The sequence below is a fragment of the Talpa occidentalis genome, unplaced genomic scaffold, assembly GCF_014898055.3.
Source record: "Talpa occidentalis isolate TD23 unplaced genomic scaffold, MPIMG_talOcc4v2.1 talOcc4.13, whole genome shotgun sequence".
Classification (NCBI taxonomy): Eukaryota; Metazoa; Chordata; class Mammalia; order Eulipotyphla; family Talpidae; genus Talpa; species Talpa occidentalis.
Window position 1 is genome coordinate 46,341,131 of NW_023601322.1, and position 22,176 is coordinate 46,363,306.

The window sequence follows — 22,176 nt, forward strand, 5'->3', positions numbered from 1 at the left end:
ACCACCCAGTATTTTTTTAAAGATTTATTTGTTTATGCATACAAGAACTGGGGTGTAAGCCAGAGGTGTGGAAGTTGAGAGGATTCACCAGAGACAGAGCAGGGAGCAGAACTGTCAGATCTACTGACATACACTGTGCTGAGGGGAGCAGCAGGTGAGACAGGAGAGGTCTCCTGCCCCATGTGGCTTCACTCCCTGGCTGGAGATCAAACTCATGTTGCAATAACTTGATAGCACTGACTTTAACGACTGCACGACCAAGGAAGCCCCCACCCAGGGTTTTGTTTTTTTTTTTTTTTTTTAAATTTCTTCCCACTTTAGGTGCTCATTTTCATCAATACACCTCTTCAAAAAGCATACCATGTTCTTCCTCCTCATATTCTTTGTTTTCTGCTTTCCCTTTTCTTTCTTTCCAGTTTGTTCCTCCATTCCCCTTCTGAGTAATTCAATTCTAAAGCCCTTATGTGGGGCAAACAAGGCAGGCTTCCCTGTGGGAGGATGAGGGATGGGAGTCAAAACCCAAATGGGACAAAAAGGGTGCCTCCTGGATGGACAGCCTGGTGTAGAGCATCAAAGTCCAACTAGGGTAAGGAGCATGTCCCACAGAGGGTAGCTAGTTGGGGGAGGCAGCCTAGGATGGTGGAACCAGAGTGGGAGAAAGTGGTTCCAATTGCCAGTGACGTGCAGGTGGCAAAAATAAGAGAAAGTTTATTTAGAGAGAGATAGAGCAAATATACTAAGGATAATGGGAAACTTTCTCACTGTCAAAAACGGAGATTCAAATATTAAAGGAGGGGGTAATGAATGATTAATCCTAGAATGAATCCTGCAGGATTACTTATAATCAGAGATTTTACTGTGACTTCATAGATTTCAGTATAGAGACATATATTGAGATGTACAAAATAGTGGTATAAAGCATGTGTGCACATGCAAATATATACACAGTATATATATATTTATATGTATGGGTGTGTGTGTATGTATGTATGTATGTATGTATGTATGTATGTATGTACACTAAGACAGCAATGAAGCCATTTAACCCCAATCTTGAAAAAGAACCAGAGCTCTTCAAAGAAATTACTGATTCAAGGTCCAGGGCAGGTAGAGTACAAATGTTTACAAAACATGTGTCAGAAAATACATAAGTCTCAAAAATAATACAGATACATCAAAAGACATCAAAACCAACTTGCAAAGGCTCCTACTAGGTTCCACCTGAAAAATAAAATAAATTGATGAAAATCTAGTGGACAAGGAACCATGTATTCATATTGAAATACACAGAAAGTTTAGTGAAAAACAGGATATTTACAGCTTTGAATTATCTCTCCATAAAACAGCTGTTCATTCCAAAGAGAAAACTGCAAGAAATTTGGCAGATACCACTTTAATCAACAGATAAAAATGATCACAATATCTTGTTTCATCTACTAGGATGTCACAAGGAGACAAAAAGCATGACTTCTGTGACATCCTCCCAAAGATGCACAACCTGAATCTATTAATGAGGAAATGCCAGGCAAATGACCTTTGCAAAATAACTGGCACGTAATCTTCAAAAATGTTAAGTCTAGGGGAGGCTGAAGATAGGGTCAGACTGAGGAGACTGGAGAAACAGGTCAACTAAATGCAATTCATGATCTGAAGGACATTGTTAGCATAACTGGTAAAACCCTAGTGGGATCTGAAGCTTGGATGGCAGGGAAGCATCAACCTTAATTTCTTGCTTTGAATGGCTGTACCATAGCAGTGCAGGACATGTTCTTGTTCATAGGAATTACATACCAAATAATTAAGGGATGATGAGGTAACATACTGGCAACTTACTCTTGAATTCAGAAAACATATCCTTTGTACTACACTTGCAACTTTTCCATAAGTTTGAAATAGATTCAATTTTTTAATGTATTTTTTAAATGAATAATGCTCTCATTCTACAGTACTAACAGAGTACATGAAGATGAAGGCACTGTTAAAATAAACACGTCAGCAAATAAGTCCATAGTTCAAGTAAAATATTTCACAGGAAGAAGTTAAAGTTCAAATATTAAAATGCCCCCAAAGTAGCAGCTTTCATCTCAATAGCAAAAGGTAATCATGCTAAACGAAAATCAAATACATTTTAAAAGAACAAAGCACATTAGTGGAAAGAAGCCTTTGTTTCAACTTCAAAACGACATAAAAGTCACTGGAGTCAGGAACAGATGAAGACCTACAGAAGGGAGGACAAGAGCTTTTCTGATACTGGGAAGATGCAGGCCCCATTATATACTCTCTGAGGCCCAAATGGCTTGAAGGCTTAACAGACCTCTCCACTGAACTCAGCGCTACTGTGACATTTTCTTTGGCTAAATCGATCTAAAAATCAGAGTACTCAGTCCCCTTTCCAGAGCTCAATATGCTCATTCTGCACAGGGGCTTCTCATGAGCTATAATGGAGAGGCGGCCCTGCCTCCGCAGGCCAATCTGAGTGCAAGTCTTTTAATAAGGTAAAAATTTTAATATTATGTCTGCTCTCATTTACTAAAAAAGTCAACAAGGCCCAGATAAACTATTTTTACAACAGGGCTTATGGATACTACTCTTGCCCTATCTTAGTACATTATACAGTTTTATTCATCAATATCCTCCACTGACTGACACGGGAAGAAACAGACGTGCTCCTCCCATAAGAATATGTATCTGCTCCACTGCTGCCTCACCCAGAAGTGATGAAATACCAGTGGGGTGGTCTGGGAACTTAGTAAGTTAAATTCATAGATTAGCGCATTTATAAATTAGCATTTATAGATTATTTATAGATTAGCACATTTATAAATTCATAGATTAGCGCATTTATAAATCAGTATCAAAAGCAAATGCATTACTTGAAAATATGTACTGAGAACAAGTGAGAGCAGTATTTTCGTTAAAAAGTACACAGGGATGTTTCAGTTATTGAAGTGCTCTTGGTAGAAAGTCCATTACTAGAAAGAAGTCCCCCACTTATATCCTCCAATGGCAGCTTCATGGTTCAATGAAAATGTCATTTATTAGGCTTAATTATACAAATGCCAAAATATTTAACTATATATTTAAAGATAGTAAATATGAACCTTCTTGGTTGACGTCTCAGTGTTATCAAGCTATTGCCAGCCACTGCAGCATGAGCTCAATTCCCAGCCAGGGAGCTGACCCACATGGCACAGCAGACCTCTCCTGTCTTGCCTGCTGCTCCCCTAAGCAATGTATTTCAGGAGATCCGCCTGTTCTGCTTCCCTTTCTGTCTCTGGTGAATTCTCTCACCCCCCGCATCGCAGGCCTAGTATTTATGCATACTACACAGATGTAGTATGCATAAATAAATATAAATAAATCTTTAAATAAATAAGTAAATTTATTTTAAAAGATAGTGAATACGATCTGTAATTATATGCACTGGCTCAAAAAAAATCAATTTGGTTTAGCCTTCTCTGATGTTGATATCCATTCACTGGTAAGGAATTACCTTGGTGGGAATGAATGTATCTCACAAAGTGCAAAAATGCAGACATTAGTTCCAATGACATATAATTATTTTGCAAGAAAGTACTTCTGTCATTACACCCAGGAAGTAAACTAGTTACTCTAACAACAGACTCCAGGAATAATGCTCAAGGGGCCAACTCTGAATCTTTTAGCATCACTTAATGAGCTGTATCCCCCCACTTCAAACTATTCCCTGAAAGTAAGTCAACCACTTTTGGAAGCTGTGTTAATTCTTCTTCAGGCCATTTAACTAATTAATACTTCAGAGCTTTAGTAAATTATTACTTCAGTATACTAAATAATAGATACCACTGGCTGAATTGGACCTGATTATATGACTTCTTAAAGATGCCTAATTTAAGTGGAAGATAAAATGTATTATACAACTGAATTTTTGAAAACTAAATGTCCTAATATACACTAAGAAAAAACAGAACAGGGAAAAATTATAAAGTAAGGAAACTACAGAAGATAATGAAATTCCGAAGGAGCCAGTTATTTGAAGAAGAATCCTCTAGACAGGAGAAACAATTTTTCAGCCAGCCAGGTCTAGAGTGCATGTTCTATTAATCTGGAACAAAAGGGGAGGAGGGTTGAGGGATTGGTGGCAAATGAAGGGCAAGTGCCAGATGGTGACAGGTCTCTAATGATATTCTATAAAGAATACAAAGCATTCTACTAAGAGAATTTCAGATAAATTTTAGTTGAGGAAGAGAGGGTATAAAAAGACTGAGTAACTGCAAAGTGACTAGGGAGAGCTTCAGGTTGGGAGATATTATTTGAGAGGCATGAAGATGTATGAGCAGAGAAAAGCTGGAGATTGTTTGGCTGGGGTCAGGGCTGTGGGATCGCTCAACCAAAAAGGTCAGACAGGCTTTTCTCAATATGCCCAGAATAGGCCTCTTCCAGTAAGTGCCACTTTGGTATGGGGAATGAAAGGTCAACTGAAACTCTGTGAGTCTCAGAAAGAGTATTACCAGTTCAAAAAGAAAGATTATTTTAAATAAAGAGCTGCAAAAGGATCTAGAGGCTGAGAGACTTTGACATTGTCTCAGTTGTTTGCTCTTTTCCTAATTGAAGAAGGAATTACTCTCCCCCCCTTTTTATGATCTAGAAGAATGTAATTTGGGAAGTGTCATCTAGGTGTAGGTTTATCAGTGAACATGTCCTCCCTATCTGAGAAATTTAACTTTTTACTCTGAGAGTAAAAAGGTCACCCCCCTCTCCTTGTCTGTCACGTGAAGTCCCCCCCCTCCCCCTTGATGCCCCAGGTCCTTAAACACAGGATAAAAAAATCTCTGGTCTGTTCCATTTTACTCTAGTACATAATAACCATGTAAATTCTTCATGCTTGTGCTATTAAATCGATATTTTCCTTAGCTATCCTATCAGGTGCTATTTAAGTTACTAGTCCTGTTCAGAAAGAAGCCAGAAGACAATTTCCTCTACACCAGGACTACAGTAAGCGAGAGGGAGGTGTCAAGATTATCTTCAAGATTCTACACTGACTACAGGTCAATGATGGTGCTACAGGATGAGGGAAAGCAGATTGAACGTCAGGAATGAAAAAGTTCAGATTCGATGTCCAGTACAATCTAAAGAGCAAGAAAATAATATTAAAGTCTCCACTGATTTGGGATTTCCCTGGTTTCATCAATCAAGGAAATAGTAGTGACTACCCATAGGCAGTGGTCTAAGCAAGAACTTGTTGAGGGGAATGACTGAGTATAGCTGTCAAATGATGCAGACAGGATAAGTTCATGGCAAGTGAGGAAATACTGTAGTTCACAAGAAAGCTGGATGTGTTAAAAACAGAAAAAAAGGAGACTCAAGATGGAGTCCTTCATGTCAGTTCCTAGCCTGCCTTAACACCTACTGCAAGTTTCAACCTCTTCCAAAATTAAACTCCTAAGCAAATCAATCTGGTGTTACTTAGCACTAGTGAGGTATTCTACAGGACAAAACTCACCCTGCCTTTCCCTAGAAAAAGGTAACTTCACAGGAAATCATCTTTTCTTTTGCTAGTAACCTTATCTTATCCTCTTTCTGTCTATAAATATGCTCCATATTTATAATCCCTTGCAGTATCTAGATGGGATATTGCCATATTCATGTATCACTTGATAAAGTCTATTAGCTGTCTAAATTTGAGAATTTTGTTTCAAAGAGATGCTCCCTGTGATCTCTGAACATGAGAACAGAATGAGAGACTACATAGTGGAAAAAGAAAACTCTATACACAAAGACAATGCAAAGTAATATTCTTGACTAGATCATTGTGAAATCTGTAGAAAAATGAACAAAATTTGAATAGCCTCTGCAGTTCAGTAAATTGTGATGTATCAATGTTAATTCCTGAGTTCTCAGAAATGTCTTAAGGTCATATAAAATATTAATGTTAGGAGAATTTGGATGAAGGGAATATTGGCCTATAGCTGTACTATGACTGAAATTTTCCCCTAAATCTGTAATTATTCCAAAATAAAAAGTTAACTTACAAAAAAAAGAAGAATTCTAAGAAAAGGCAATCCAAAGTTTCCCTATGCAGAATAGCAAAAATCTGCCATGCCTAAATATGTACTTTTGGCAAAAAATCTATTTCATGGGAGGGGCTCTGATGGATGGATGGAGTATGTCTTTGATAGTATTTGTATGTAAGCTTTTGTGTAAAAATCTCTCAGAAAAAAAACTTAATATCCTTATCACTTTTCAATGGAGAAGGCAGAAATTAAATCTTCACTCCTTTGTTTTTCTGAGAAACTCCTTAACTGAACTTTGCATTTTTCTTCCCCAACCTCCTTTGTTTTAGCTAACCTATTTAAGATGACCTCTAAAGCCATCTTACTCAGGCAAGATACTCAGTCATGCAGTGTCTCTCCCATATATACAGGATGTATACATGTTACTATTAAACTTCTGCATGAAATTTTCTATCAATCTGTCTAATGCATGTTTGATTATTTGCCAGCTTAGAAGAACTCAGAGGGGTAAGGATGATTTCCTTTGCACTCAGACACTTTCATTTCATGAAATTTTAAGTAATCAAGAGTTTCTGGATTTATTTATTTATTTATAAATTATTATGTGAATCAACATGATCACATACTAATTGCAAAATACATTTTTTGAAGATATACTTTGTATATCACAACTTAGAGATAATAAATGTTAACATCTATTTTAGATAATATGTTGATAGGGGGTTAGGGAGGAAGGGAAGAGTACCACTCCTAGTACGCAGGTAAACACTATGTGATTAATGATCTGTCCTCTTTAAATTAAAACTAATTTTGAACTCAGAATCCCTCCCAGGTGCTGCCTAAGGAAGTGCCAGATTGATGCCATCAGAAATTAACCACCAAGCCAGGATATATCTGGGTCAAGAAAACCAAGGAGATGACAACAAACTCTGGGGGCTACACATGACAAACACCAGGTACAACAACCATGATGGGCTCTTTTGTTGGGCTGTCCACTTACTATTATTTTCTTTGTTTAACCCACTAGAAAAAGGCCAGCTCAGGAGGGAATGACAGAACGGATTTTTGTGGATAACATAATCACCATTCTCTCAGATCACTGGCATTCTGAAAATAAAATGCACCATATAGATTCAATTCCTGTCTCTGTTCATTGGTCTTGGCAGAGATGGGCAGTGCAACCCTGGGATTTCTGGATACAATGTGATAGTTTTTTCAACCATCACTAATGCAAACCCCTGGAGACTTTTTTTTTTCCTCTTCATAGTCTATCATGAGTTTTCCCTCCCATAGAAAATTAAAATTCCAAAAGCATTTTAAATGGCCACACAATTATTTATACACAATTGCACCACTATATTTTTTACCTATTTCAAATTAATTGCACATTTAGATTATTTCCAATTTTTCTCCATTTACAAATAGTACAAGTATGATGTACATAAATTGAATGCTTATGTTTTTATCAGTAAGAGAATTTCCAAAAACTAGAGTTTGGAGTTGAAGAAAATGTTGATAACAACTATCAATATTTCCTTCCAACCAAACAGAGGAAACTTACTCTCCCAGTAGCAGTGTACTGAAAATTAGCCTTCCCCATCCCACCAGCAAGAGGAATTACCTTTTTGAAAAGATTCTCTAATTGGCAGGTTAAAAAAAAAAAAGTTCATTATTCTTAAATACTTATTTCTTTGCATTCTGGTGAAATGGAATATATTCAACATTGATTTTTTAGCCACTTTGATTTCTTCTTTCATGAATTTCCTGCTTGTGACTTTGCCTGTTTTTTACTAAGATCTTGGTGTGTCTGAATCTTGTTCCTAATTCATTTATCTCTTAAGGACCTTCTGTTTGGGTGTACTTGGCATCAAATATTTGCTAGTTTGCTACTTATGTTTTAATTTTTTATTATGATGTTCTTTGACATACAGCATTTATTTTGGGTATGTATACATCTCATTTTCCTTTATAATTTCTTCTGTCCTAAGTTTGTAAAACGTCACTGCTCCAACACTCAACCAAACAAATATTAACATTAATTTAAAAGAGAAGGGGGGGGTTAGAAGGGGAAATGTCATATCATTTCCATTAAAATAAATCATTTGTTTTTATTTTGGGGAATTTAAATGCAGAGATCTGGTATGACATAATAATTGATGATACTAATTCTGTAATGTCAAACATACATAATTATTAACAAACAATATTTACTGAGACAAGCCTTCCCTTAGCAGTATGTATTTAAAACAACCATTACATTTTTTTTTTAATCACCAGGAATAACAGAGCTAGGGGATTTCCAAGAAAAGGGAAAAATTAACATCAGTGCATGACTATGTCAGGAAAAATCTAGTCCAACCAATCCCCAAGGACACAAAGGGTTGTATTAGATGGCATTAATACTTTAATTATAAGCAATTACTACCTCTATCACATTTCAGTTTTTCTACCTTTGTCTTAAGGTTACAAAGAAGGAAGAATGTTAAATAAGAAAGAATATAGGTATACTAGAAAGTGTGTGGGCTTCAGAACTATCTGGATGTAAATTAAATCAAATTCTGGATCTACCAGTAACTAGTTAAATCTACCATAAGTCAAATGGTTCTCAAAGTTTCATCATCTGCAACACAGAGGTCAATGTTAATGGCACAAATTGTGCATTCAATAAATTATTTTCCAACGAAATTTCCAAACAAATAACTTTCAAATAAATATAAGGAATTATTTTTCAGTACAATATTCTGTTCATGCATAAATGTTTTTGTATAGTTTTTTTTTTATTTTCCTTTGTTACTATATTTAAGACTAAAGGTAAACAACTAAACTTCTTTTGCTTTGAAAGCATCCTAAAGAAAATATTAAACTATTCTGAGGAACTATAGATGGAAAATCTCCATTATATACAAAGAAAACAAAAATGATAAAAATCTAAATTGCTTCACAAAATAATTCAATTTGCAGTTTAACTAGAAGTATGTAGCATCTATATACACAAAACAAGTCTCATTCTTTTTCTAAACATTTAGTTTTATTTCACAGATGGGGAAAACAGCAATAACAATATCAGATATGGAGAAGAATAAACCACAGGGCAAAACTTTAGAGAATGGACCACTAACTATACAGTAAGTCTGACAATGGAATAACAACAACAAATGTTACTTTCTACTAAAACTAAAATATTATTTAATATAAACATATATTTGGATATAATGAAACTATGAACACTAAAGTATTGAAAAAGAAAAATTTTATAATAGTTTTGGTAACTGAACATTTTTACAATGTTAGCCTAATTCTGCTTTTCTTTTTCTCAAATAAATGCTTCAATTATGTAATAAGAGAATCTAAAACAATTTACAATAGCATGAAAATAAAGCTGCAGGGGGAAACAACAATGTAATAAATCACAACCTCTCTCTGAAAAGAAAAACAATTGTTTAAGAAAAACCCTGCTGTTAGGGCCAGGTACAGTCCAAATTTATTTCTGAAATTCCAGTGTTGCATAACTGAAGAATATTTCAATAGAGCGAACATCAAGTTACATAATTATCAAATTACTGAATTCTATTTTGCTATCACAGCAAAGAACATGATGGGACTGGGGTGACAGCAAGAGGAGAAAAAAATTTAAAGCAGTATATTTTGACTATAACATAAAACAACTTCCACTTCAAATGTGGAAGATCTTTATTTTTTTTTAATTTTTTTAATAGAGGCATGTTTTTATTTATTTGTTTGTTTGCTTGTTTATACATACACTGGGTACAGTCAGAAGAGCGGGAGGGTGAGAGAATTCACCAGAGCCAGAGCGGGGAGCAGAACAGGCAGAAGGACCGAAGTACACTGCTGAGGGGAGCAGCGGGCGGCAGGAGGGGTCTGCGCGCCATGTGGGACCCTCTTCCTGTGGCTGGGGAGCAGCCGGGGATCAAACCGGCGCAGCAGAGGCCGCGGGCAGCTTCGCAACCCAGCGCTCAACCGCTGTGCCACCGGGGAGGCCCCCAAATGTGGAAGATCTTTAAGTGGAAGATCACAAACTTTTAATATTGTATCCCAAAACTAAGCACTATAAAATGATCTTCGTTATTATATTTTTTGCTATATATATATTTTTTTTCTTTATTGAGGAAACATTGGTTTAAAGCACTCTATGTGCTGTAGGAGAATAGGTACACACCTCCTCAGGTATGTTACTACATCATTACCACCAAGAAAACACCCATAATCCTTAAATTTAGACCCCTTTCTTCAAACCTTCACCCTTTCTTTCCCTCTAGCAGCCTTAATTGTGCATTCATATATCTATGGTTTGTTTTAGTTTAGCTTTGTCAGCTTCTTTTTTTTCTTTATATTCCATGTATGACTGCAATCATCCAGTATTTGTCTTTCTCCATATAATAATTCATCTTGATCTTTTTGTTTTAGAGCTGAGTAGTATTCTATCATGTATACATGCCACATCTTCTTAATTCATTCTTTAGTTATTGGGTACTTAAGGTCTTTCCATAACTTGGCTGTTGTAAACTTATTTACCATATGATCCAGCTATTACACTCCTAGGAAATCTCCCCAAAGAATACAAAAGCACAAGTTTGAAGGGATATATGCACTCTTATGTTCACTGCAGCACTGCAGCACAATAAAATGATCTTTAAAAACCTCAGTTCTTGTCTGTTTTTTTTTTTTTTTTTTTTTGGTGGGACCCTCGCCGGTGGCCGGGGATCGAACTGGCGCTGCAGAGGCTGCAGGCAGCCTCACAACCCAGCGCTCAACCGCTGCACCACCAGGGGAGGCCCTCTTGTCTGTAATTTTGTCAAGGTACTTTTAAAGCTTACTCAACAAAATAATAAAGATATAGTCTTCCTTTTGTATCCATGGGGGATTGGTTCCAGGAAGTCAACCAATACCAAAATCCAAAGTTACTCATGTCATGTATATAAAATGGGGTAATAAATGTACAATCCCTCTCTAAAACACAACCTCAACAAAAGACTAAGAAAGCAATCATTATGAGATTAAACAAAGATGGGAAAGCGTAAGCAAAAATTGTATGTAAACTAAGCAGCATCTCTTGTTTCCTTGTTCTCAGACAAAGTTTACAAATCAGAAATGGTTTTACTTAAAGTTTTTTTAAAAGGCAAGTAAATGAGACAAAAGCTTCAGACTTTTTCTGAAAGTGTTATTTTAAAATCTTAGATGGTAATGATAAAGTCTACAGAAGAATATGTAACATACTGTCAATATGTTATAATGACAGATTTCAACTAATAACCTAAAACAACTAAAGCTATCTAATAAAAATTTCATTTAAAAGTTGTTTATTGTGAAGTAAAACTGTAAAGGGAGGTGATACTTACCATGACTCAAAGGTATTACACCTTCCCTGGACCTCTTCTCCTCTTCAGCTGGCTCCTATAACACAGACCATGTGACTTAGACCACATTTCTTAATAGTTGTTAAAAACACTTAAAATCAACATTCATATTTGCAGGAAGCACAGTGCCTTAAAAGGCACTGAGAATGAAGGAGACAATACATCAGAAGCCAGGCCTCTGGGCCTCCCTGGTGGCACAGCGGTTGAGCGCTGGGTTGCGAAGCCACCCGCAGCCTCTGCAGCGCCGGTTCGATCCCTGGTTGTTCCCCGGCCACTGGAGGAGGGTCCCACATGGCGCGCAGACCTCTCCTGCCGCCCACTGCTCCCCTCAGCAGTGTACTTCGGTCCTTCTGCCTGTTCTGCTCCCCGCTCTGGCTCTGGTGAATTCTCTCACCCTCCCGTGCTTCTGACTGTACCCAGTGCTTATATGTATGTATGTATGTATATATGTATAAATAAATAAATAAATAAATAAATAAATCCTTAAAAAAAAAAAAAAAGAAAAGAAGCCAGGCCTCTGGGTGGGTGTGCAAATGCCAGAAAGGTCATACCATGATCTCTGGTGAATTCTCTCACCCTCCCAAGCTTCTGACTGTACCCAGTGCTTGTATAAATAAATAAACAAACAAACAAATAAATAAATAAATCTTTAAAAATAAAAAAAAGAAGCCAGGCCTCTGGGTGGGTGTGCAAATGCCAGAAAGGGCATACCATGATCCATTTGGATGTCAAGGAATCATTTATTGCTGTCTTAATTTTGTATTGGTTAAAATACAAGAGAAAGTACTATTCAACAACAGTTAATATTGAAGCTGACAAGAGTACCTCTCTCTTTTTTTTTTAAAGATTTATAAATTTAATTTGGGAATAAATCTAACAAAAGAGGTAAAGGACCTATACAAAGAAAACTATAAAACACTGTTAAAAGAAATAGAAGAAGACACAAAGAAATGGAAAGACATCCCCTGCTCATGGATTGGAAGAATAAACATTATTAAAATGGCCATCCTACCAAAAGCAATCTACAGATTCAATGCTATTCCAATCAAAATCTCAATGGCATTCTTCAAAGAAATAGAACAATTATTGATGAAATTCATATGGAATCACCAAAAACCCCGAATAGCCAAAGCTCTACTGAAAAAAAAAGAAGGGAATGGAGGCATTACACTCCCAGACTTCAAACTATACTACAAAGCCATAATCATCAAAACTGCATGGTATTGGAACAAGAACAGACATACAGACCAATGGAATCGAATAGAAAATCCAGAAATAAACCCACAGATTTATGGTCAACTAATCTTTGACAAAGGAGCAAAGACTATGCATTGGAGCAAAGAAAGTTTGTTCAATAAATGGTGCTGGGAAAACTGGGTCGCTACATGCAAAAGAATGAAGCTTGACCACTACCTCACACCATACACAAAAATCAACTCAAAATGGATTAAAGAACTAGACATAAGACCTGAAACCATAAAATACATAGAAGGAAATATAGGCGAAACACTACGGGATTTGCACATCAAAGACATCTTTACAGACACATCACCCAAAGCAGTGATAGTGAAGGCAAAGATCAACAGCTGGGACTACATCAAATTAAAGAGCTTCTGCACAGCAAAAGAGACAATAACAAAAACAAAGAGAAACCCCATCAACTGGGAGAACATTTTTGCACCCAACACTAATGATAAAGGACTGATCACAAAAATCTGCAAAGAGCTGATGAGACTCAGCAACAACAAAGAAAATAATCCAGTCAAAAAATGGGCAGAAGAGCTAAAAAGAAACTTCTCTGAAGAGGAAATGCAAATGGCCAACAGACATATGAAAAAATGTTCAACATCACTTGCAATCAGGGAAATGCAAATCAAAACTACCATGAGATACCATCTCACACCAGTGAGAATGGCACATATTAAAAAAACTAGCAACAACAAATGTTGGCGAGGATGTGGAGAAAAAGGAACTCTTCTGCACTGTTGGTGGGAGTGCAAACTGGTCCAACCACTATGGAGAGCTGTGTGGAGATTTCTGGACCTACTAAACATAGAGCTTCCATATGATCCAGCAATTCCACTCCTAGGTATTTACCCAAAGAACACAGAAACATCAATTCCAAAGAGCACCTGCACCCCTATGTTTATAGCAGCACTGTTTACAATAGCTAAGCTTTGGAAACAACCCAAATGCCCAAAGGTAGATGACTGGATCAAGAAGATGTGGTACATATATACCATGGAATATTACTCAGCATTCAAAAAAGATAAACACATGCAATTTGCAGCAACATGGATGGCGCTGGAAGGGATCATGCTCAGCGAAATAAGCCAAAAAGAAAAAGAAAAATACCGGATGGTCTCACTCATAGCAGGAATCTAGAAAACTTAAATAAGGGACCAGGAAAATGAATATAAGAAAGTGAAAATCAAAATCAACAAAAAACTATGAACCAGAGACACTTTTTGGGGGGTGGGGGGCGGGAGGGGAAGGATTGGGGTCAGAATGGGGCATTTGCAATTGTATGGGGGAATATAAAAATAAAATTTAAGATTAAAAAAAAAAAAAGATTTATAGATTTATTTATTTATTTATACAAGCACTGGGTAAAGTCAGAAGTGCGGGAGGGTGAGAGAATTCACTAGAGGCAGAGCGGGGAGAAGAACAGGTAGACAGACTGAGGACACTGCTGAGGGGAGCAGCGGGCGTGGCAGGAGAGGTCTGTCATGCCATGTGGGACCCTCGCCGGTGGCCAGGGATCGAACCGATGCTGTAGGCAGCTTTGCAGCCCAGCGGTCAACCACTATGCCACAGGGGAGGCCCACAAAGGTACCTCTTTTAAGGGATTTGTGGGTCTGAGGGAAGAGAGGCTGCTCCCACATCTGAGTCCTGTCCTCTACCCTACCTTTGCTTTCAGAATACTGGGATCTATTATATATTATGAGACTCAATTAAGGAAACACCCCATTTTAACTAACTTCATTTATGAAATATTTTCACAATAAAAAAGAACATTTGTTAATGGGCATCCACATATGTGTCTTATGTAAATAAATTTGTGGCTATAAACAAAAGATGTCCCTTATAAAAACTCATAATAACTATACAGACAAAATATGAGAAACTGTTTCCGAATTTTAAAATCTTCTAAGTGAAGGGATTCAGTGGGCCCTGAACTCACTTTTGGAAGTATAAATATGCAATAATTTTGATTAGTTCCCAAGAAAAACTGATTGTCATCAGAGAAAATGAAAATTCAGCAGATTAATTACATAAATACCCTCATATAGTTGATGGATGATGCTGAAAAATGAGTGTCATTATTTAGTAAACTTGGGCAGCAATAATTCTTTATTTTTATGTATGTTTAAGACAATTTTTAAAAATTTTTTAAAAAGATTTATTTTTATTTATGCATACAAGAGCTGGGATACAGGCCAGAGGTGTGGAGGGTAAGAGAATTCACCAGAGACAGAGTGGGGAACAGAACAGGGAGATTGATGGAAGTACACTGCTGAGGGAAGCAGCAGGCGAGTCAGGAGAGGTCTGCTGCACCATGTCGGTTACTCCCTGGCCGGGGATCGAACTCATGCTGCAGCAGCTGTGGACAGCTTCATAAGTTGCATCTTAACCCCTTGCGCCAAGACAATTTTTTAAGCTATGCCTAGGGAGACTGACTATCCCAGTTTGACAGAGACTGACCTGGTCACTGCACTGAAGTCCCATAATGGGGAGACGCTTCAGTTTTAGACAAATCAGATTACTGGTCATCCCAGCTATAACAACCATTAACACCAAACCTAAAAACGGACTTCAGATAATGGGATGCCAAAACTCTGAATCAATGTTTCAAAAGAATTGTGCATCTTAATATTTGATCTATTAGATACAATTAATTTCATTTTCATATTACACTTTCATTTTTCTTTAAATTCTATGGCTTTACAGTACAAAATACCAGTTATATGGTAGTAAATCAAATATTTTCAAATCAATAACCCACATATATCCAGCTATGTGATTAAAGTTTCTTTATAGATAGGATGAGTAAACAAGTTAGAATATGATTGCATTAGGGTTTCATCTGATTATATAGCCATATATAATTGATTGTGATAGATTCTTTGAGATGCCTTAGCTTGATCTTTCTGCATATAATTGATTTTATTTTAGTGAAGTTATGAGTCAAGGTACAACTACAGAATGAAATAAATAATACAATGAAGACTTTCCCATCTGTCCTTTGCAATCTGACTAGTTCACAAGACCTCCACCCATCGGTTATTAGATTCAAATATATCCTTGCAGAGTATTCTTTGCGGGAAAAAACAAAGAAACATTAATATACATTATCTTGGACTTGTACATCATTAACACTTTTCTACTTTTTTACTTCTCTTTTCACTGACAAAACACCTCAGAGATCTCATTTTTTTCCATAGCCACACAATATTGCATTAAATGAGTATTTCATGGTTTATTTAACTGGTTTGTATTTATGGATCTTTAAGTTGTCTTCATTTTTTCCAAATCATAGAATGCTACAATGAAAAACTTGTCATTTGGCATATGTGCGAGGATATCTATGGAATGATTTCTCTAAGTGAGCTGACAGGTTAAAGGAGGTTCACATTTTCCTGTTGATGGACACCACAAGCCTCCCATTAGGCCTGTTGTCCCATAGTGTTGCAAATTGACAAGGGTGTGCTGTCAAATTTAAATTTTTGTCAAGATAAAAACGTTATCTTGCTAACATTTTAATTTGCATTTGTTTCTTTAAGAAGAAATTGAAGATCATGTATATTTAAAAGCTATTTGCATTTACTTCTCTGTGAAATATCTCTTTATATCCTTGGTTCATTTTCCTATTGGAATGATTACTGATCTTTTGGTCTTGATAAATTAAGAACATTGATCCTTTGTCTATTGTCTATGGTAAGAACATTATTTTCTCCTAGTTCATCATTGCTGCTTTTTCACTTTTCCTGTGGTATTTTTAATATGCAGAGATTTTTGTTATTTAAGAAATGAAATTATCAAACTTTCATGCCTTCTAAACTTTTTCCTTTTTATCTGTTATAGTTGTGATTTGTTACAGTTTAATCTTCCATAATTCTGAAGTTTTGCCCAGACATAACATGAAGTAAAACATAAATGCTTACTTCACAGTCCTACTGTGAAGGACTTATATTAGTATTAAGATCAGTATACCCTACATTATACACAAGGTGCGCCTGATCCTACTTCTGGCTCTTCCCTTCCGTTTCTTTAGTTTGTCTTTCAACAATCAGTGTCATACTGTTTTACTAGTACAGCCTTATATTTTCTTTTTTCTTTTTTTAAAGATTTGTCTATGCATACAAGAACTAGAGTACAGGCCAGAGGTGCAGGAGGTGAGACGATTCACCAGAGACAGAGTGGGGAGCAGAACAGGCATATCCACTGAAATACACTGCTGAGGGGTGTAGTGGGCGAGAAAGGAGAGGTCTGCTGTCCCATATGGGTCACCTCCCTGGCCAGGGATTGAGCTTGTGCTGCAACAGCTGTGAACAGCTTCATAATGCTGCATCTTAACCCCTTTCGCCACTAGGGAGACCCCAGTACAGCCTTATATTTTAATGTTCCTAGACTATTTATTGTTTTTCACACAAAGAGTTCTGTCTCAGTGCAAGTTTTAGAAGCAGGTAGCTGAAGGCTCAAACCCCTCTTGTCTTACCAGCTGTGAGACACTGGGTGTGTGATCTAACTTCTGTGAGTTTCAGTATCTTTTCTGAGACACTAAGAACTTCTTTACTACATCATTGTAAAAATTAGAGATACAAAGGGTCGCATTGCTGCATGTGACACATAGCAGACTCTCAATAGTAGCTATAAGTTATTTTGCCAGGTTTCAAATTGCTAATAATATGTCCAGACTTAATAAAAATAAGTTGGTCTGTCCATTGTATTTTCCAACTGAAGAAACATATCTCAAATGAACAAAATCCCTGATGAAAGAATTCTCAGAGGAAGAAGAATTTTAAAACCCTAACTAAATTAATTACCAATTTTTAAAAACACTTATTGGGTGGGAGAAAGAAAAATTGGAGAGAGATGCAAAGGCACAAATTTCCAGTTATAATGTAAAACATACTGACTGTAGCTCATTGCCTTATGACGTATGATAAAGTTGTTCAGATAATAAATCATATTATCACAAAGGAATTATTTTCATTTTTTCTTTTCTTCTTTTTATTATTTTGTATCTGATAATTATACCCATGAGAGTCTAGAAATTAGCTGAACTTACCGTAAGTTATTCAACAATATATATAAATCAAACGATCACTTTGTATGTCTTAAACGTATAAAATGATCAATTATTTATCATAAAAATTGGGGGGCTACACTAAATTAAAAATATATATATCCAAACCACACACAGGAGAAAACATTTATTGAGCAATTTCCTGGTGCCTAGAACAGTGCTGGGCTTTAAGTGTACAAACAAAATTCAATGTCCAATGTTTGTGTACTTACTGCCTTTCATTTGAGAGGTATTTACTGTGTGTTGAATGACTAATTAAGGACAAAATGAAGAATTGATTTACTCTGTTATTCTCCAGTTCTTATCACATTCACTCAGTGAGCACATGACATTTCATTCTCCCCTTACCACCTGGGGCTCCTCCTGCTGCTCTTCATTAGGTTTTACCTTGCCAACCACCTGTCTCACCCCCTTTACATAAAACCCACTTTCACTCTCTCGACATGCTGACCTATGGATCTATGTCTCCCTCCATCAACTTTTAAATTGAAATAGATTCTAAATCTCACTGCAGAGATTCATCTAGATGCCCTAGGAACTCTGAAACTCAATAATTGCAAAACCACCCATCCCTCAGTCATTTCTTTACCAACGAAACTCCGTGTGGTAGGCAGGATTCTAAAATGACACCAGAAGGAATGTGTCATTCCTTTTAGAATACCCTCCTCTATGTGGAGGTGGAATCTATCACTTGCTTCTAGACTGTAGAATAATGGCAAAGATGGTAAGTCAGGTACTTCCTTGGTTACAATGCTACAATAGATAACTGTTTCAACTGATGGGAGGGAGCGAATCAAAGTTTAGTCTTGAAGAAGCAAGCCATTCATATTTTGAGAGTCAAGGAACTTCAGAGCTTCTTGGAGTAAAGAGTAGTTCCTTCTTGAAAAACAGTGATAAAGCAGGAACCTCAAACTTACATCTACAGGACCAGAATTCTTACCACTATCTCATGAACTTGGAAGAAGTCATTAGCTACAAAAGGAACTGAGCCAGTACAACACTGTGATTTTACCCTTTGAGATACTGAGCAGAGATAATCCTTTTAAGCCATGCTTGGACATTTGCCTACAGAAAATGTGAGGCATTGATAAGGGGGTTTTAAGCAGCTAAATTTGTAGTAATTTGTTATAAGCAAGACAGCTAATATTCCTGATTTCTGTTAGGAGTTAATTCAGGGAGATTTCTTTGATTGTACATCTTCCCTCCATCCAGTCTAATTTCGGTAACCTTCTATTCTAAAGACTGGAAATATCTTATACAAAGCTCTATTACTGGGTCTCTCATCTTGAACTGCCATCTGTTTCATTACTCTCATTTGCTTTGATGAGCTTTCTGAAGGTACCATCTTAACCAACCTGTATTCCCTACTCATAGCCTAGTACCTAGGATATCTCAACAATTATCTGCTGAATAAAAGTATGAATGCAAGGTTCAAGAATAGTTCTTTACAGCCTAGCAGATTTTGCATCCAAAATTATCACGGATATCTTTACACAATTAATAAAGAAGCATCCTGATAAAATCTACTATAACCCATTTTTAAAAAAAAGAAAAAAAATCTACTATAACCCAGTGGTTTTCAAACCTTAACATGCACATGCATCAACTGAGAATTTTGTTAAAATGCAGGTATTGATTCAGTATATTTGGGGGGAGAGCGAAGGCTGCAAGTTTCCAACAAGCATATAGCTGATCCTACTGTTGAAGGTGTGTAGACCACATGATGAGCAGCAAGGTCACCATTTACCAGGCTGGAGGTGGGAATGGGGAGGCAGTAATCCAATCACATCTACCTTTATTCTACTGCATATGAAATGCCAAACTGAATCAGGTCTAATTTTCTATGGTGCTTCTTTACCACAGTTTCATCCCTCTTTACCTACTCAACACATGGGAAATTTACATAATTCAGTATAACATCAGTCTCTTCTCACAAAGGTTCTACCACAAACCAAAAATGGTAACAAGAAACAGTACTCAAGAGTTGATTACGTGAATGCAACAGATACTGAAGCATTTTTATAATCACTGTATCATTCAAATATAAAAAAAAATAAATATATCATTCAATCCACTATCTCACTCAATAAGTGGATTCGGATATTTGATTCACACTTCTTTATTTGCTACTGAAATTCTGCCTAGATTAAAAAAAAAAAAACTATGCCTCACAAAAATAACATTACCTCTCACTTCAGATTTAAATTACCCAAACTCTTTTTGTCCATACATCTTTTAGATGAATCAAGGAAATAAGTATGTAGATATACATGCAAAAGATCATAATTTTTTTATTTCACAACAAATTTACTTCTCAATTTTATGTTGACCTCGTTTTTAAACAATTTTGCAAATGGAAAAGGATTTAATACCATAAGATAGAACAGAAAGAATGCTTAATTTTGGATTTAGTAACATAAGACCAAATAGCAACCTCACCTGTAAAGAGTTATGCAACAGTGAAAAAAAATGATGTGTATTCTCTAGACTTAATTTCTCTCCTCTGCAAAATACAAGGATTGGAAAAAGTGTTCTCTAAAGCTCCTGCCAGCTTTTAACACCCTTTGCTTCTGTCTGAGCTAATTAATTATTTCATAAAGGTAATTAATCTACACTGCTATTAATGAATAGAGAATTAATTAAAAAAACAAAAGGAAAAATGAGCACTTCACCTTATCCGTCTAGACAGAACACCTAAGGAAACAAGTATGAATTAACAAAAATAAAACCATTACTGTGGCTTCCCAGGTTTCAAACTTTAGTTCTGAAAACTGAAAATAAAGCTATATGGAAAAGAAAAACAGGGATCTGAAAAGTGGGAGATAATGTTTTAAAGAACATAAAATAAGTCTTTGCAGTAGTACATTTCCATTTGTCAATTCAAAATCCATCATTTTGGAAGAGAGGATTATAAATTAGGCAAATAACTGAAAGGCTTGATGTTCTGTTCCCTCCTGATGGCCCTGGATACATTTTACTCCAAGTTATAGTGATTTTTTCTAATTAATCAGTGTCTACATTGTCCATCACTTCCAATCAAGAAAGCAAAACAAAGGATTTCACCCTACTGATTCATTGTAACGATTTTACTATTACCTTGAATCACTTTAGAACTGTGAGATGATGCTCCCCTCTCTTCTTTCCTTTCACAGTTAGTCATGTTCTTTGAACACCCAAGGATCTGAGTGCTAGCTGATCCTCTTCCATATGAACAGAGAGTGATACAAGTTGGTTTCATGAACTACAGAAAACACTGAAATCCTATTTGATTTAACAACTCCAATAACAAACTACTTGAATTTTACCTGCTGTTTCAAGTCCACTTTTCAAATTTTCTTTGCTCTGATCCAATGAGGAATACAAACTGAAGATAAATGAAATTAACCTTTCAGGCATAAATTCAGAAAATGATTACTACCCATGCTCTACTGCAATTCAGATGTAGAAAGAAATGCTCTCATTCTGTTCAAATACTCAGTAAGTAGTTTAATGAAATCCCCCTATAGTACTTGTATTAGACTATTTTTTGTATTTTATGATGCTTGGACATTGGGGCCCTTATGAATTGGAAAGTGACTGTCCCTCTCAGGGTGTGCTAATTCCTACAAATAACAAAGAACTTTCCCTTAATAATGCCTCTGATAAGCAAACCAACCAATCCTAAATCCATATCCCACTCATCTCTTTTTATCATGGACCTACAATCTGGGACACTACTCTAAATTATCACAGGACACTACTCTAAATTATCACCCTACTCTAAATTATCACCCTACTCTAAATTATCACAGGACCAAGTACTAGACAATTAGAGACAGTCACAAGAGACAGAGATCACCAAAATTATTTTAGCTAGCCAATGCTAAGTCTTCTTAGCTTGCTTACCCTTCCTTGCCCATACCTTACTGTGAAAACCACAATAAAGGCTTTGCCCATGTTATTCTCTCACCCTCTGACCCCTTGACTGACTGGTGCTTTCCCATGTGGCCCTGCATGATGTTGTTACAGGGCAACCTGAAAAGAAAATGGGATGCCCTGGGTGTGAGTCCTCATCCACACTTAAAAAAAAAAAAAAAAAAAAAAACAACTTAGACTCAAGTGCAGACACACAAAGAAAGGTTAATAAAAAGTTTTATTTATAAGGGAAATGAAAAGACACAGAGATTTCAACTGGTCATGGCATCCTACCCTGCCAGTAACACTGTCTCAGCTGGGATCCCAAAGGCACACTGAGGCAGACAAAACCAAGAGAGTACAGGCCCACATGTGTTTGGTTTTATACCAAGCATAGCTGCTTATCTCCACCCGCAGTCAAGCAATCCCCACTTCAGGAAGTCAAGTCATGGCAGATTCATGGCATTATGGGACATGCAATCCTTGGCAATTGAGATCTCCTTGGCACAGAGGTGGGGGTGGAGTTTATAAAACATCAGTGGGTAGAGTTCATTCAGGATATACTGGTCCACTTACAATGTGATGTGAGACCTCCTCGTGGGAG

At 36.5% G+C, this 22,176-nt stretch overlaps 1 protein-coding gene across 18 annotated transcripts in view; it reads right to left on the minus strand.

The window, feature by feature from the left end:
- Positions 1-22,176, minus strand: part of L3MBTL4 (L3MBTL histone methyl-lysine binding protein 4) — a 425,819-nt gene that overhangs the window by 305,836 nt on the left and 97,807 nt on the right. For all 18 annotated transcript variants that reach the window (XM_054694180.1, XM_054694193.1, XM_054694195.1 and 15 more), the window contains one exon: positions 11,351-11,405. In XM_054694180.1, the coding sequence (XP_054550155.1) occupies positions 11,351-11,405 (55 nt within the window). The remainder of the gene's footprint in view (positions 1-11,350; positions 11,406-22,176) is intronic.